The sequence below is a fragment of the Hyposmocoma kahamanoa genome, unplaced genomic scaffold (assembly GCF_003589595.1).
Source record: "Hyposmocoma kahamanoa isolate Upper Pololo Valley unplaced genomic scaffold, ASM358959v1 101, whole genome shotgun sequence".
NCBI lineage: Eukaryota > Metazoa > Arthropoda > Insecta > Lepidoptera > Cosmopterigidae > Hyposmocoma > Hyposmocoma kahamanoa.
This window is the reverse complement of record NW_020653333.1, coordinates 2550332-2567013: the sequence shown is the minus strand read 5'-3', so window position 1 is coordinate 2567013 and position 16682 is coordinate 2550332. Positions and strand designations below refer to the sequence as shown.

Genomic DNA, 16682 nt, shown 5'->3' with positions numbered 1-16682 from the left:
CGAAAATATCGCACTGAAAATGTTGTTATCGTATAAGTGCTAGTTTCACAGGTAGTGAAATAATAATTAGCCATTAGGCGCGGCAATCCTTTGTCAAGTAATAACTGAACACTCGTGTTAGGTAGTAACATTTTAGAGTTTAGAGTTGCCACCGCAAAAAACATATTATTCTTTTTATAATTCTTTTTTTCTATCATTATAAATTCTAACGACGATTTTAAATAGTATAATGTAGTATATAATATTTTATAGCGTCCTATTTGGCTGTTAGATCCTATAAGTAAATTTGACTCCTTTACCGTCACGTTGGTACTGTAACCGACTATTTTTAAAACTTGGTATCGTAAATTAAAACTAACAAAATTGAAACAAACATCAGTTCATGTTTCTTAATAAAGTCTTATATTTGTAGTCAATTTCAATCGTAAAGTATAATACATAAAATAATACAATAAGTCACGCTTAGCTAATAACATTGGAATGAAATGGGACTATAAATATGTATACAAATGCCGTTTTAGCAATTCTTTTGTGTACAGACCTGCATAATTAAGTTGGTTAGCCATGACCGAACACCAGGAGCTTCAGTGGTCGTCACGAAATCCATAGTCACGCTGGATGACATAGTATCACTAAATGTAAACTCACTTGATATTCCCGAATTAATAAACGAAGTAACTGGTATTGGAGTAGTTGATAAACCTAACACTAGCTCCGTTGCATTCATTTCAAAAAACGAACACTATACATTAATGATCTTCTTTTTATAAAGAATATTTTTTAAAAAAACGTAACAGGTCGCGCAATACTGCTATCTCGCGCGCATTTTAAGGTACTGGCACATTCACAAACGGCGTGAAAATACACTTAGATATAATGTTATCGTTGTTTTTATCACATATGATAATATTGTGCTAAGTTTTACTCCCGAATTTAATAGCCGCTAGCCGTCCAGACGGTAGGCTGCGCGCCGAATGACTAAGTCTGATTACATAAACACCTTAAGGAAAACATAAGTATGGAGTAAATATAACTCTAGCGTGCTTTATGATCATAGATCGTTATCTATGACTTACCTTTGTAAACCTTTTGTTTTACAAACTGTGGTCTCTTTTTCAGTATATTTTTACATTGAATAATAATACTATACAAGGCGTAACCGAAACGTGCAATGGAAATACAAGGTTGTAGAGAATTACTATCAAATAGTAAATTAGCATTGATTTTTGAAGAAAATTATGAGTAATAAAATTAATTTAATTTTAAAAAAATTACGAAAGTTCGTCGATATCGGTATTAAAATCGTGCTCTAACATCACTAACCTCACCCAACCACTTACTTTGAAATTAGTCAAAAATGGCGGGAAAATTTAATGTTCAATTTGTTTTCATTTAAATATGGTAGAGTATTTTAGAATTAAAAACATTTTTATACAATAAGATTCAATACCTACAGTTTTGTTTGTGATAAATAAAAATAAAATGGATATTGACGCTGTCGGTCATTCTGTCATTGATACCGCGTGTTGTTCTTTCAGATTTTGTAGTCAATAATTTCGGAATAACCATAGTAATGGCATTTCTAAGTAATTCAGAATATTAAGAAATGATGTTGTGTGTTGGAGCAGCAGACGGAAGTTTGGACCAAACCCGTGAGAGATTTATAGATGGTAGACCAGAAGCTGAACGCTGTCAACTTCCTTCGAGAGCCTGCTTTAGGAATATGGTTTTGAGGCTTCAAACTACTGGCACATTGCAATGTGATAGGCCAGAAGGTCGCCCAAGTGTTCGTGATCCTGACATAGAAGAGGAGATCATTTCGAAAATAATAGCTTCGAACTGGAGCAACTCTTGGGATTGCAAACCATATGCATATAAAACAAATAAAAAAAAGCTATGTTAGATCCACGTCTTTCATAAAGTATACTTTTGTGTTTACGTTGAATTTTTATTTTTGTCTTTTTAGAATCTTTATTTTATTTATGGAAATGTTAACTGTTGACATACCAAAAAGGTATTTTAGTGAGGAGCGACATTATAAAGGGTTATGTATACTCTGATCGTGTAATCGGTCGGTGGCGAAAACCTACCTTATAACCTAAATAACCTTCAATTTGTACACTTTGATCACGGTATCAGTTGCACCCGTCCAATCGCTGTACGATTTATCGCAACCGATTGCGCGATTCGACTGAACTGAAAAAATATTTCAAATAGTTTCCCAACAGATCCCAATATTTATGAAACAGTTTAATTTTTTTTGGAAATTATTCCAATGCAAAGAAATTAAAACTTATTGAAAAATATGTGATTTGTTGGGACTCCACTTAAAATATTTTTTCAGTTGAATCGAATCGCGCGATTGTTTGCGACAAATCGTACGGCAATTAAGCAGGTGAAACTGATATTATGATCAAAGTATACACATTGAAGGTCATATCAGTTTCCACTACCAACCGATCACGCAATCAGAGTATACATACCCCTATAAAGTATGTAGGTACCTAATAATAGCAGCGTTGTTATAAACTAAGAAAATCATAAAATCATAATCAATGAGACATTATCGAGTTAGGCCAATTATACTCTTTTTTGAGACAGTAAGTTTTGATTAAGATTTGTTTTCTAGTGTAAGTATAAACTTTTTTGTTACAAAACCATAATCAATAGGGATAATAAAATAAAATTGTGACAGTGACATTGTCAAAATTATTGCAAAATAAACAAACTAAATGTCTGTAAATTTAAAAGAATGAATTTTAGCACTGAATGTTATAATTCTACTAATTTTAAGTACGAATAAAATCATAACTAGTGCTATGTAACTAATGATCCAAAATCATTCCTAGCACCTTTCACAGTTCATGCGCTATAATATTTGTGACATGTGCTCAGAAGTACAAGTTTTGTAAGTGAATAAATAATAAAATCTATTACGTCACGTATTTACGACAACTTCAAATCAAGTGCTTGTATGAGATTAGTGATGTTCGAGCTTGATTTTAATATCGATAACGACAAATTATCGCAATTTTTTTAAATGAAATTAATTTAATTAGACAAAATATTCAACTAAAATATCAGTGCCAATTTGCTATTTGAAAGTAATTGAAACTCTCTACGTTTATGGATTTACACTGCACCCTTCGGTTACACCCTGTATAAGGAATTTAACGTAACATTTTTTTCAACCCATCACGATTTTTGCAAATCTATGCCCAATTTAAAAATAGATAGCTATTTCCAATTCCAAATGTCCAAATTCTATTCAAGTTCGAATTTCAGACTTTATTAATATTACAAAATATGTCATAAACTAAAGTATTCTAGCACAAATTTTTAGCTGAAAAGCGTCCGCCTCCGTTTTGAGTGGCGAATTACGTCATAGATGTATTCGATCGTGAACTTGACGCACGTTGAGCTATTCTTTTCTATGTGCGACCGAAATGGAACATTATCACGAACGTATTAATTTTTGGATGGCAGTTAGCCAACCACAACGATATCAAAATGAAGGCTAGTCTATACGCATTTCGTATGAACAAATTTTGCATAGTCGTCATCATCATGAGCATTAATTGTAAGAACTGGAAGACCAGTGTTTAAATGTTTGACAGCAGTAGGGTTCCCTGTGAACGCGTTCGTCTAGGAAAGTACATGCACCATTCTATTTTGCCACCAAGCAGTAACGAGCATTACAGCCCTTCTGGTTTTGAAGGATAAGTTAGCTGGTGAAACTACAGACACGTGGTATTTGTCAGCTCTATGTCTCAGGATGACGGACGCAGTGGCACACAGATCTCTGCGATATAAAGTTCTAAATTACACTGCAATTGTTATGGGCAGGCATGTCGCTTACCACCAGGCGCACGACTTGTTCGTCCCGACACTTGGTACAACCCCTTCAAAATCGGAACGCAGTGAAGCTCACTTACTGCTTGGCGGCAGAAATAGTTAAGATGATAGTACTTCACTGGCAGCGTTGCGAATGTGTGGGAAATTTCAAATCGTTTGAGCTCGAATGGGGTTTTCGTGGGGATTGGCGCTATGTATATACGGGACAATTCGGGCATTCCAGCATAGCGTCAATAGAGCCAATCAAACCAAACCCTCATAGCGCCAATCCCCACAGAAACCCCAATCGAGCTCAAACGATTTGAAATTCCCCACACATTGGCAACGCTGTCAATGGACAAACTCTTTCACAAGAAGTTATACTGCTAGTAAAAACTTGTTGTCACATACTAGACTTGTTCGTTATGTCACTTGATATCATACTAAAAAACAATAATGATACAATAATAAAAAAATAAAACAAAATTTTCTTTCCTCATGTGATTAAGTCACTGACGGGGATTTTGTATTGTTCATGTTTTTACATGACGTTAAGTGACGACGGGGAATTTTTCTTTAGGGAGTCACCACACTTACTAACGCAGAATCGTATTAAGCCAGTAAGAGCGAAAAAGGCGTTGTAGTTTCACATCACACGTTAATAAATTTGGTGACACCTTTAGAGCACTCGCGCACTACGTCCGATTCGTATCAAGGGGGCTACTCTCGATCTCCGTCCAGCATCCGTCCGAAACAATTACTTTCAAATAAGTAATATTCGACAAAATTAAAAGACAAGTATCCAGTATGAAGCTTCATTTGCAACACGCGTCTTTTAATTTTGGTCAAGTATTGCTTATTTGGCAGTAATTGTTTCGGACGGATGTCGGACGGAGATCGAGAGTAGACCCCCATTTTCAAATACGACAAATGACGGTCCGAAATGTTACAAGTGTCCGAAGTGTCATTTTATCTCTAAGTGTACAAGCGATATTCGCATTTTCTCGGATTTGAATTGGACTTAGCGCACAAGCTACATCCGAAGTTGGTCCGAGTTTACTATATGTTTTGTGTTCCACTTTTGCAATATAAATATATTACGCAGAAGTAATACCACGGCATTTTAAAGCAATGGCACTACTAACGACAACTTTCCTTACAATACCATAAAACTCTATGTATGTGTAATAGAAAAGATTATTTATTTTAGCCTAGAGCTGGTGTTGCGAACGCAATGGACCAATCAACTAACACCACATGAATGTCAACCTTACTACATATGTAACGAATTATTTTGTACAAACTAACAAGGCCAGTTTAAACTTGTTCATCTTAAAAAAATCACAACTGCTAAACATCGCCGGCATTAACCCTGTAAACATGCTGCTTATTGTTAATGGACTACAGGAATCCTATAAAGGTAGGCGTCCATAGATCCGCACAGCACGAATCGTACGGATCGCATGAAACGGCTCCGTTTGTGGCAGTGCGTCCACTGTAGCCGCAGCAATTGGATTGCCGACGCAACTACTGACTATAGGATTGCCGGCGCCACTTTTCGTCCATGATCAGTAACAACGCGGGCGCCGAATGCAAAATAGCAAATGGTGACGGCGCGCGCGCGCGGATTGCGTCCACTGATACGCAATCCGTATGACGTCGTCGGCACGCATCCAGAAAGTTGCCCCTCGAAGCAACTGCGTCAGCATTACCGACAGGCCGGTGCGTGCGTCCGTGCGATGCAGATCAATCGACGCAATTTTATGAACTTCTATACAAAGAATACTAAAATCCGTATAATGCGATCCGTCCGATGTGTGCGCTGCGGATCTGTGGACCTACCTTTGATCGTCAAACTTAATTGATCGAGCAGGGGTACACGAAAGGAGCCTCCCCGCACGACGTACCATTCCTTTCCTGTAAGGCGCATCCTGGGCAACAGTCTACGAATGCCTTACGCCGATTGGCAAATCCTTTTATCACGATAGCAAGCATGTCCACTGGAGTCTACTCTTTGGCGGTTACTAGTGACGCGGTCGGCGTGACCGAGTTCAAGGCCATAATAGTTATAGGACTCTTTGGCGGCTACTACTGACGCGGTCGGCGTGACCGAGTTCAGGGCCACAATAGTTTAGTGTTACCGATACGATAAGAAGATTGATCTAGCCCGTCGGGATTCTCTACATCTTTTTCTGGGTCTAGCGGCGACAGCTGGACTCATACTTTGATCTTTTCTTCACACACACCGAATCTTTAGTCAGTCTGAACTTCAGAAGTATTAAATCCTTATACCTATTTCTGAATCGATTCTCAATGTTACAGTTTTTCTTTTATTTAAGTACGTCAGGTTCGTTCGACTTTCTACTTACTTACATCTCGTAAGGTTATAGTATAAAACTATAAAACAATGTATTGTTCTTAAAAAGCCTAAACAGCTTTCAATTTCAATGTGTCTCTAGAACGTTTTCGGACGGGCTTCTATTGCAACTCGAAAACTACATTCTTAATGGGATTATTTTGGATTACAACTAGAACCTTTCTCTAGCTCTATTCTCGAAAAGGAACTTGAGATTGGCTTTCAAGATAACTAAAGTAATGAAGCTCCTATTAAATGAAACAAGTCTCGACGTTCTGAAGGCAATGATGCATTGAAGTCTTATCCTGACAAGTACGCCTGTTCAGATTATGATAGATCACGCCGAATGGACCACTTGTGAGCAATTCATCATCTTCAAGTCTTCAATACGAATGGACGTGAGAAGTTTAACGCTAAATTAGAATTATTAGTGTAGAAATGTGCAACGCTACGATGTGGTAAGTCACATACATGCTGAGGCATTTTGCTTGGAATATCTATAAGAAATTTGCTCCTGCCTGACTAATCGGCTCTGCTTTTATATTATATGCTAAATCATGGTAGGTATGTCGACTAGAGACTATGTCATTGCGGGACATAGCGCCGCCGCTTCGCATCACACAGCGTCATTAAACACATCACGATGTGCTTAATGACATGACTTTGCAATATCATCATCCTCCATTACATGTACCATGACTCGCCATCACGTCTCAACTAAAGAGAGATTTTAGCCCACAGCCCGCACAATAGGGAGTGGGGATTTAATACGGTTTCTAAAAGTTTTAAACCGTGTTCAACATGCATGATATTTCAAGATGTTTTCCTTCACTCTTATCGAGAGATATACTAAACATTCATAAATGTACGTAACTTAAAAATTTAACTCATAGGTACATGCCGCACATAGGAACTCCAACCGTCTACTTGTCCCGTTCGACATCCCAACATAAATACTGAATCAAAGGCAATAACCAAATTCGTCGAAATTTAAAATTGGTCTTTCATAAAAGATGACAGACGAAAGAGTCATCGACCAGACACAATGTACCCAGAGTAAAAGAATATAAAATAAGGTTTAAAATGAAAAACTATTAAGAGCACGGAAAGGCAACAGTATTCGTGACTAATAAACCGTGACCGAAGCATAACGAAACGGACAGATTAGCAAAGAAAAATTATTTCGAGGACACCGTCAAGCATTCCTGTAAACAATAAAACAGATAACGTAGATTTCATACATGCGAACGACCAATTAGTTTGCATAAACTAAACTTGCGTTGTGCGAACGTGGTGGACCTATCTTTAAAGGGTTATAGCCTAAATCGTGGCAAGAAATTGATCACATACAGCAATATGGGTTTGGCTACAGTGCAGACAAGAAATAAAGAGCACTAAATGGTTGGGATAATGAGCAAAATCGGTAGCAATTTTTAAAGCAGCAACGGTGATAGAAAAAAAAACATTTGGAGGATCGGATTATGTTCACGTTTTCGTGAGCGCTTTTACGCTGACGACTTAATAGATCTCTCCAACCTGCATTCTGCTAGCGAGATGGACCTAATCAGGTGTACCTAATCTTTAACTCCTTCTTGGGCCTGGTGTCCACCAAAGCGAGGAATGAGGAAATGCGTTCAAGCCATGCTAGTTTTACATGTCTCCAATTAAGGAATCATCCGTTTTTAAAACATATTTTCTTGACTTATCTGTGAACATACTTATCAGGACACTTCAGCATTGCGTATAATATGTGGAATTGCGTCAACACGTTTGATGCATGAAGCATGTTGACGATACTCCATATAAAAGTCGTCTAATATCGACACAATACTGAATTTGCTGATAAATGGTATTCAAACCAAAATAGGTTTAGTACGCGATCAAAATCGATCAGGTAAGTTAGTAATTAGTTTACTCTTAATATTTATTCGCACCGCGTCACTCCATCGACCTTCAACTGTAGTCCAGGTACGTACAATTAATAATTGTTAACCCGAAATTACAAGTACAATTGACGTTCGTTAAATTTACTTCGTTACTAAGTTAACTGCTTGAGATAATGTTTCAGTTTCATAAGTTTAATCAGTATGATTATGATTTATCGATGCGTGGGTGTGAACCTTATCTTTTAGAAGGAAAGGGAGAAGTTTCCCATTTGCTGTTAAGGCGCTACTTGCCATCTATCTCCCTTTTTTCCTCCCTTTTGCGGCAGAATTAGGTATGGTGGCAGATGTTTTAAGTTAGATTAATTTTTATTTTAAAAAGTTATAAAAATGTTAGTTTCTAACTTATTTCAGGCATAAGTCAATTATTGCCGATTTACTAACTTGTATTTAGAAGCTATTTGCCATTATCTATCTCCCTTTTTTCTTAATAAGAGATAGATCGGAAATAGCTTCTGAATACAAGTTAGAAGATCAGCAATAATTCACACAAGCCTGAAATAAGTTCGAAACTAACATTTTTCAGAAATATTTGAAATAAAAATTAATCTAAATTAAAGCATCTGCCACCATACTAATGCAGTCGCCAAGAAGTAACATGTGAATTACTGAGTTCCTATTTTGAAGGTGCTGGTGAAAGTATTGGTACTGCTAGATACAAGAAACTTGTCATCTTTATATCTCAGAGGGGCCAGGAGCAATGGTAGTATCCCTAAGATCTTTGCTATTTAAGCTCTGAGTGACGCTGCAAGTGTTATAAGTGAGGGTGTCGTTTAAAAAAAAACCGCAGTTCATCTGATGGTTTAAGTTAACAGTAACACACGACATTGCTCTGTATAATATTTAACAAGCTGTCACAAACATAGTTGAACAAAGAATACTACTGCATAGCCAAGCAACGTGTTAGTCATACGATATTTAAAAGTACCTTTGCGTTTTATATAAATTTACATAGGATCCGTTACACAAGTCACAGTTAGGGTGAGGCCAGATGAGCGTAAATTTGTGAGTTGTGAGTCTCGTTTTTTGAGTCTCGTAGTTTGCGTTCGACTGAAATTCGGTTGGGGCACCAGACGAACGTATTTTATTCAGTTGCATCTAATACCAAAGTGGCCACTTCCCTCACACCTTCCTCCACCTGCAACAACCCGGCCCACGCCACGGTGCGATTGGCTCTGGTTGACTCCGTATAACAGTAAAAGTGAATCAATCATTTATATAGTAAAAAATTGAGGATGTACACTTATTGGTATACTGTGTGAAAACATGATTTCTAAAAATTTTCTCGATAGGAAAAATACTCAAACTCAACTTAATAGAACACGTAAAGTATACGATTTACATTTTTCAAATAGCTTCAATTTGGTTTGTAAAAAAAAATAATTCTGAAATAAAGCCATTGTCCCTGTCGCTCGACCCGAACAAAATGAACAGTAGGGAAAATCTTGAATTCGAGCTGAGGTAGGGTCGTATTCTAGAACTCTACTCAATATAATAATAATCAAAGCATATACGTTGTTTATGATTATGACAAACAACGTATTTGCAATTTGGTAACGGTAAGGAGGGCAGTACAGCTAAATCAAGTCGAAATGGGAAAAGCCTTAGTAATAACCTGCCAATCTTTATGGGCGATATTACTCGAAAGAGAAAGATTTTGAAAGCGATACATTGAAGATAAGGGTAAGACATGTATTACAATAGATTGCATGTTTCTGTTCCTTTTTTTACTGTTTAATGTAAAGAAGTGCTTGGAACATGTCACGTACTATATCAACCCGTACGCGGTATCCAGCTACGCGTAGACACGGGTGTCTTGTAAGTGCGCAGTCACATACGTTACAGGCCGTCAGCATTGCAATTGTAATATACTATTTGAAAAAGAAATAGCGCGTTTATCCCCGTTTCCAATGTCAGCATAATGCACGCAAAAAGTTTAAAAGTTTGTTAATTGCAAAACAAGTGCGTCAGTCTCACTTAGGAAAAAATTATAACAGTTTTAAGGAAATTTTAGATCTTCTAAGAGCATATATGCACACGGCGTATTTTACAAGCGCCGAAAGCAGATTGTTGCGTTTGTGCGTAAACGCGATACAGACGCTTCGAAGCTTGTCTGTATCGAACATCGCGTAGCAAGCTAGAAGCTTATATATTCCGCTGGAGTTAATAGAATTTCATATTGAAAACAACTTTTGCACTTTTTGATTTTTCATCCTTTTCACACTTCGTGTCTAGTGCAATACATACAAAATAAACTCCCAAAACCGAATGGCAATAATTTCGATTAGTTATTATGTAATTTCTCTTAAATCTATTTCAGTATATGTTTAAAAAGACGTAGCGAGCGTGTTTTTATACTTTTTTTAGTTGCTTCATTTAAAAAACTAACTGAAAGTAACTTTATAAATTAACTCCCTCAATTCCGATCACTGCCGATAATATACCTGAATATTTAAATTATAAAAATTGCCACGGAAATTAGGTAGTGAACACTGTCCGAGAATGACCGAGAAAAGATGCGTTTGGCGTCGAAGGTCCAAGCTGGCGATGGCACGAGTTGTATTTTTTCAACTCGAGTTACTCGAGTCGACGTTACTGCTAATTCGACTTAACCCGACTCGGTGTTCGACAGAGCAACCGCGAGTCGCGAGTACAACTCGAACCGACGATTCACCCAGTTGGGCACTATCAGCCGACGAGACTCGAGCGTGCTCCGAAGGTCGCCGGACCGACTGAGTGAAAATAAATAGCCGACGCGCTTTAGGCGGGAACCGAACCGACCTAGCTCAAGCTCACAAAAAGTAGCTCGAGATGACTCGTGGGAGTAACTCGAGTTAAATAACTCGAACCGCCTTTCGCTAGTACAAGCGGAAGCGAAACGCGAGTCTTACCGCGCGACGCGACCTTACATGTCCCATACACAAAAGAATATGTTTACAGCACGTTTACTGAGATTATGGGGTAAAACGAAAAATAAGCAACACATAAATTAACCTGTATGTATTTTGCATACTTTTGTAATATGCCACGTAGTAGCTAACGATGTTATTTTTACTTGGAAATTTTCATTTTGTAGTGGAGTACCTACACTTCGTTTTCTCGAACTGGTTTGAATAAGTCGAGTTTCCGTTTTATAATATTGAAAGGAAAATAATTGGACTTATAAGACTTCCATTATTGATGCGTAGAATGCGCCTGCAAAATTCAAAAAATCCTGAATCATCAATTACAATGTTCGGTTTGACGTAGAATGATCGATTTGCCAATTATTTTCAAAGACCTTGAGCAGAGCAGGCAATTCGTTTACCGAAACCACTCAAATCTGGTGTACTCATAACAGAGTAGTTCTCCCCCTCGAAAGGGGTTAGGCTTAAGGGGTGGTTTAGCCTCCCTGGAAAGAGGTCAAGGCGAAGGCTTGGTCTTGTTGTGATGAGTATTTTATGAGGCACAACGTTTTTCGCAAGTCGATGTACCTAATTTTTATATTTCAAAACCATCATCATCATCACGGACCCAAGAAGAGAGCGTTCAAGCCATAGTCCAATTTCCCAGAGGTTGAAAACCTTCTTCTACGTGTAGGTTTCGTCACGACATTTTCTTTCACCGTTAACGAAAGGTATTACGGAAAACTTACTACTTAAGCTTGGCGTTGGTATTCGAACCTGTTTCAATGCGCTATGGCTTTCATGTGATAATTTTTAATGCCGAACGGTTACCATGCTGGACTGCCATGCAGAGGTCTCAGTGTCGATTCCCTGGCCGGGAGAAATATTTGTATGGCCTACATTTATTTCTCTCGTGAGTTTGGGTATAATTTGTAGTTGTCTACCTATGTGTGTGTCCATGATACCCGCGACGCAGGTTTTCCTAGTGCGAGGCTATGAGTGTGTGCGTTATTTGTTTATTATTATTATTATCTATTTTACATTCTCGCGTCTCCCAAGGCCTAAAAGATTGTTATTATAATTATAGGGCCTGTTCAGACATACGTGATATACACTCTTCAACAACCACTTCACCTCCAATGTACTAGGCGTCGTTCGTGGGCTCGCATGTGACTTATGTAACCAATCTTCTGTGGGAAGTTCGTTACGCTTAAAATCAAGGTCCGAACGCCGTTCATTCTCAGTCACAGACTTTGGTGTTGACCAGTACCCTCCGCTCCGGCCGGTTGGCAGCCTGCTACTCCCAATACGAAGGCTATATATGCATTTCTTCATGTGTCGCTTGAGCACATCGTTGTACCTAAGGAGTTGTCCGCCACGCTTACGCCTGCCCTCCTCAAGTTCAGAGTAAAAATGCGCTTCGCCACGCGCTGGTTCGCTTTCCACTCGCTACCACAGAGGCGAAATTCGAGTAGATAGCGGCAATCCTACTATTCAAACCTAAGCGGATATCGCTTTCGCTATAGGTAACGAAACTTTCTTGATTTTCACCCATCTAGACGATTGTCTAGTTTTGTGATTACAAAATAGGTTATAGTTTGTTTTTTTGGCGAGTAGGTAAATACTAAGTGTTGCGAAAATGTATATAGTATAGTTAGTAGTTATATAGTTATAAATTAAGGCTCATTTACTTAATATGTGTCTATCGGTGAGGACCTATAATTTTCAGTTACCTAGTTACCTCCGCCCGCACTCTTCAATCCACGTCACACGCACATTTTCGCAGCAGCAAATTCTATGCCGCCCCGCCGTCGTTGTCTGAGCAAAAGTAGCAGTAGTAGTGCTTCTATCTCAAAATCCATTTTGCTACTGATTTGAATGAAATTGAAATTGACTTATTGAGCAGTTGATACCAGCGGCTGCAGTTGGTATCAACTACTCCAGCAGTTAGGAATGGCAGCCTCAAGCTGTTAACCATGACTGTAAAAGCGGTCCGTGTATGTTGATGAATGGCTAACAGCTCGTGCAGGCCGTGTATGGCCACCCTATGTCTGATAATTTCATAGTGGCACTTCTCATGGCTATTTGTATTTGAGTATTTGATATATTTGGCAAACAATCGCCATGTGTAGATGGCATGTGTGACAAAGTATTTGCCTTGTTTGTAAATTCGACAAATACAGCAAATACTAAACTCGCGTTACCGCGCGCTGATCGGTTTCTCGACGCACATCAAAGGAGCTAAAGAGGCAAATACGCAAGTAAACCGTCCACCATGGTCATATTAATTGTTTTCACTCCTTATTTGGCCCCATGTGTCGACGGCCACATTTATCAGTGTTTGCAGGTTTGCTCTTGATTCTTGGACTCTTTTGATGTGTGTATTATAATCAAATACAATTTGTATTATTGGATAAATGGCAGTTAGTTTGAGAACGCACGTTTTGTAAATTGAAAAAGTACTATGTTCAAGTTAATTACACAAAGTATAATAATTGATAACACCTTTTAACACGATTTTTGCTTCTGTGTTATCAATATAATTTTCTAATTGGTTCCATCATAAAAACATGAAAAATCTTTGTTTCCCTGCAAAAAATTTGCTTTTGTGGTCAGGACAACGAAAACTTGAAATTTGCGTACCATTAATGAAAGGTACTGATTTTTTTTATAATATCAAGTGACGGGACTAACAAGTCATGCGCCTGATGATAAGCTACACGCCTGTCCGCAACAGTTGCGGTGCCACTTAGAGATTTTAATATCCCAAACATCTAAGGGGCACTACCACTGCGCCCATCACCCTGAAACATAAGTTGACTAGTCCCACGTGCTTGTAATTTCACCTTTCACAGATTTTCAGGTTTGTTAAAGTGAAAGACAAAAAGGGTACATTATATTTCAAATCAAGAGTAGGTATATTTCGACCAAAATTCTATATATTGATGAAAAAGAACCTAGGAATATGTAGACATAGCTATGTAAATACCACTGTGACTGCCACTAAAGCAAAGTGTCAGGGACACTAAATACCCCTGAAACTGTCTTTTTTGAAGACGGAGTAAAATGACATTTGTAGGGCTGTCAATTTTCAAAAAATTTTAAACGTTATGTAGTTGTTGTCGATAATTTTATCGATATATTGTGAAAGAAGATAAAATTTTGCCAAAAATGACTGAATTGTGAATGTTACGACGTTCTAATGATTACCAATTGCGTTATTGCCTTCTTTATTCCTGTTTAAAGTTGGCCTACTAGTATCGAGATCCATTTTTATTCATAAACATTTTACCAAGAACAGCCGGATTTGATTATCTATATCGAGTTAAAATGAAAAACTTTTAAATATGTCTCCTGTTTGTATTTTTCATAAACATAGTTCTGAATACAGTGTGACATGTGTGAACTTACAAAACTTGACTAATCAAATGAAAACGAAAATGAAAACTTGAAAATTCAAATGAACCTGTGCTTAGTAATGGGATGAATAATGGGTTGAGGATGATTCAAACAAAACAAGTTCGGCTATTTATTCCATAAGCGTGACCAATATTCAGTCGATAGTCGACAGAATATTTATCGACTGCAATCACTAGCTGCTCGGAAGCGGGCATTACTTTCGCGCAATGAACGGTCATTTTAGTCCGTCACGCGTCGTCAAAAAAGACAGACTAGAGCTACTCTTTTCTACGTAGTTGCTCCTTAATTAAGCTGAAACCAATACTGCCAAACCAGAAAGTTTTTGAAAATGTATTAAGGATAAATTTTATCCTTAACAAGGGCAATAGATATTATTATACTTGGTTTTACTAATTAATTTCACATTTTAAATTAACAATTTCATAAATATACTATAATAATGTCACGATTTATTATTATTATTTCATACTTACTAAATTACCGGTCCACCATATTGGTTTTGTAAGGGGAAAATACATTCCTGCTACATTACCTTGCTTTGTAGCAGGAATAATTTTTGCTCTCCCAATGCTGGTAATGTAACTTGGTTATGTACGGGCAACAAGGGAAATAGTATATATATTTTTCTCAGTTAAATGTTTTATTTAAATTATATTTTCTTGTTGATTTTTTTTTATATTTTACAATATCACAAACGTTGCTCCGATCCGATAACTAAGGAAGTCACCAAACTTATTTAGTGCGTTCATCTGATTCGTATTTATTATGAATCTGAGACTATACAAATCTAGAAAAGTCGTACCCACTTCGGATGTCGCTTGTGCACTAAGCCCTATTCGAATCCGACAAAATACGAATATCTCCTGTACACCTAGAGATAAAATGATCCCTGTGACATTTCGGATCGTGATTTCTCGGATTCGGAATCAGACGTAGGTATTGCGCAAATGCTTTAACGCGGAATCGTCTTGATATGATCTCGTTCAACCACACTTGCCGCATTAAGCCGATTCGCCGTTGACGCGCCGTCGTGCCAGTTATTCCTAACGGAGTCACCTCACTTAAAAACGCAACCTCGCATTAAGCCGTTCAGAAAAATCCTTATGTCCGTGAACGTGAGAAAAAGACGTTACGTACTTTACGCATCGGTTCGTACGAACTCGGCTCGCCACAGGTCGGCAACGAATCGGCTTCCTGCGAATTTCCGATCGCGTCCGTATGCATGCCGACAACAGCTGAATGCGACAAGTGTGGTTAAACACGATCGCATCAAGACGATTCCGTGTTACTAAGTTTGGTGACTCCCTAAGTCGACAAGTCCGATGTGCCTGTAATTTCCAGCACCCTTACCCTTCAAAACCGACACGTAGTAATGCTCACATTAAGGACCCAGTTACACGACGCGAAAGTTTTCGCGATGCCGCGCGCCGACCGCCCAGTTACCATGCTTTCACGTACATTAATGGCGAATCTGAATTATATTTACTAGGCAACAACATTTAAATCCCAATAATACACCGCGTCGCCGCGCGGCCGCCGCATAGACCAAAGATAAGCTAGGCTCGCCCGCGCGTCCGAGATGCTCATTTAAGTTAAAACGTAAAAGTTAAATAAATAGAGCGTATTTTGCCATGACAATTAGATACACGCGGTCGCTGCGCGGCGGCCACGCAGTCTCCGCGCGGCGTGACCGCCATGAAATTCGTGTCGAATAAACGCAGCAAATATAGGTAAGGTACTTCCCACAAGAAGCACTTCTACTACTATAATGATCACTGGGCATGTATGTGATCATAGGAATAATATCGTCTCGGTCTGAATCAGTTCACAAATTATGTACACATAAAAAATTATGTACATATACGTATATGGGGCCATAAGAGGACAAGTAAATGAAATCAAACAAATATTATTACAACTCACTAGCTCCGAAAGGCTTTCTTTCTCATTAGAAAACTGCGCGCAAAAGCGTTTTTGCACGATACGTGGAAAAGGTTTATAAAATTCGAACTTGACGATGTACTGTGGTGCACCTAACTTTTTCTTTCGATGAAAAAAAAGATAACGACACGTTCAACTACGCGATATGTCGTACATTACTTATTTGTGTAATATAAATCCGTTAGTATATTTTTTTCTTATTATTGTTGACATTAAATTATCAATGATAACTAACAGTGTTTATTAAACTATTTTAATTCGTCGAAGCACTAAAATAAATTCAGTAATCACTTAATCACACAG

General features: G+C 38.0%; 1 protein-coding gene across 2 annotated transcripts in view; it reads right to left on the bottom strand.

Annotated features, from left to right (window-relative positions):
* LOC113230768 (transmembrane protein 165) overlaps positions 1 to 16682 on the bottom strand; it is a 50906-nt gene that overhangs the window by 28575 nt on the left and 5649 nt on the right. The window contains exon 1 of one of the 2 annotated variants that reach the window (XM_026464863.1): positions 542 to 616. The exons of the other annotated variant lie outside the window; for it this stretch is intronic. Coding sequence (XP_026320648.1) covers positions 542 to 607 — 66 coding nt within the window. The 5' untranslated portion in view covers positions 608 to 616. Of the gene's footprint in view, positions 1 to 541; positions 617 to 16682 lie in introns of those variants that run through there. 2 annotated transcript variants of the gene reach the window in all.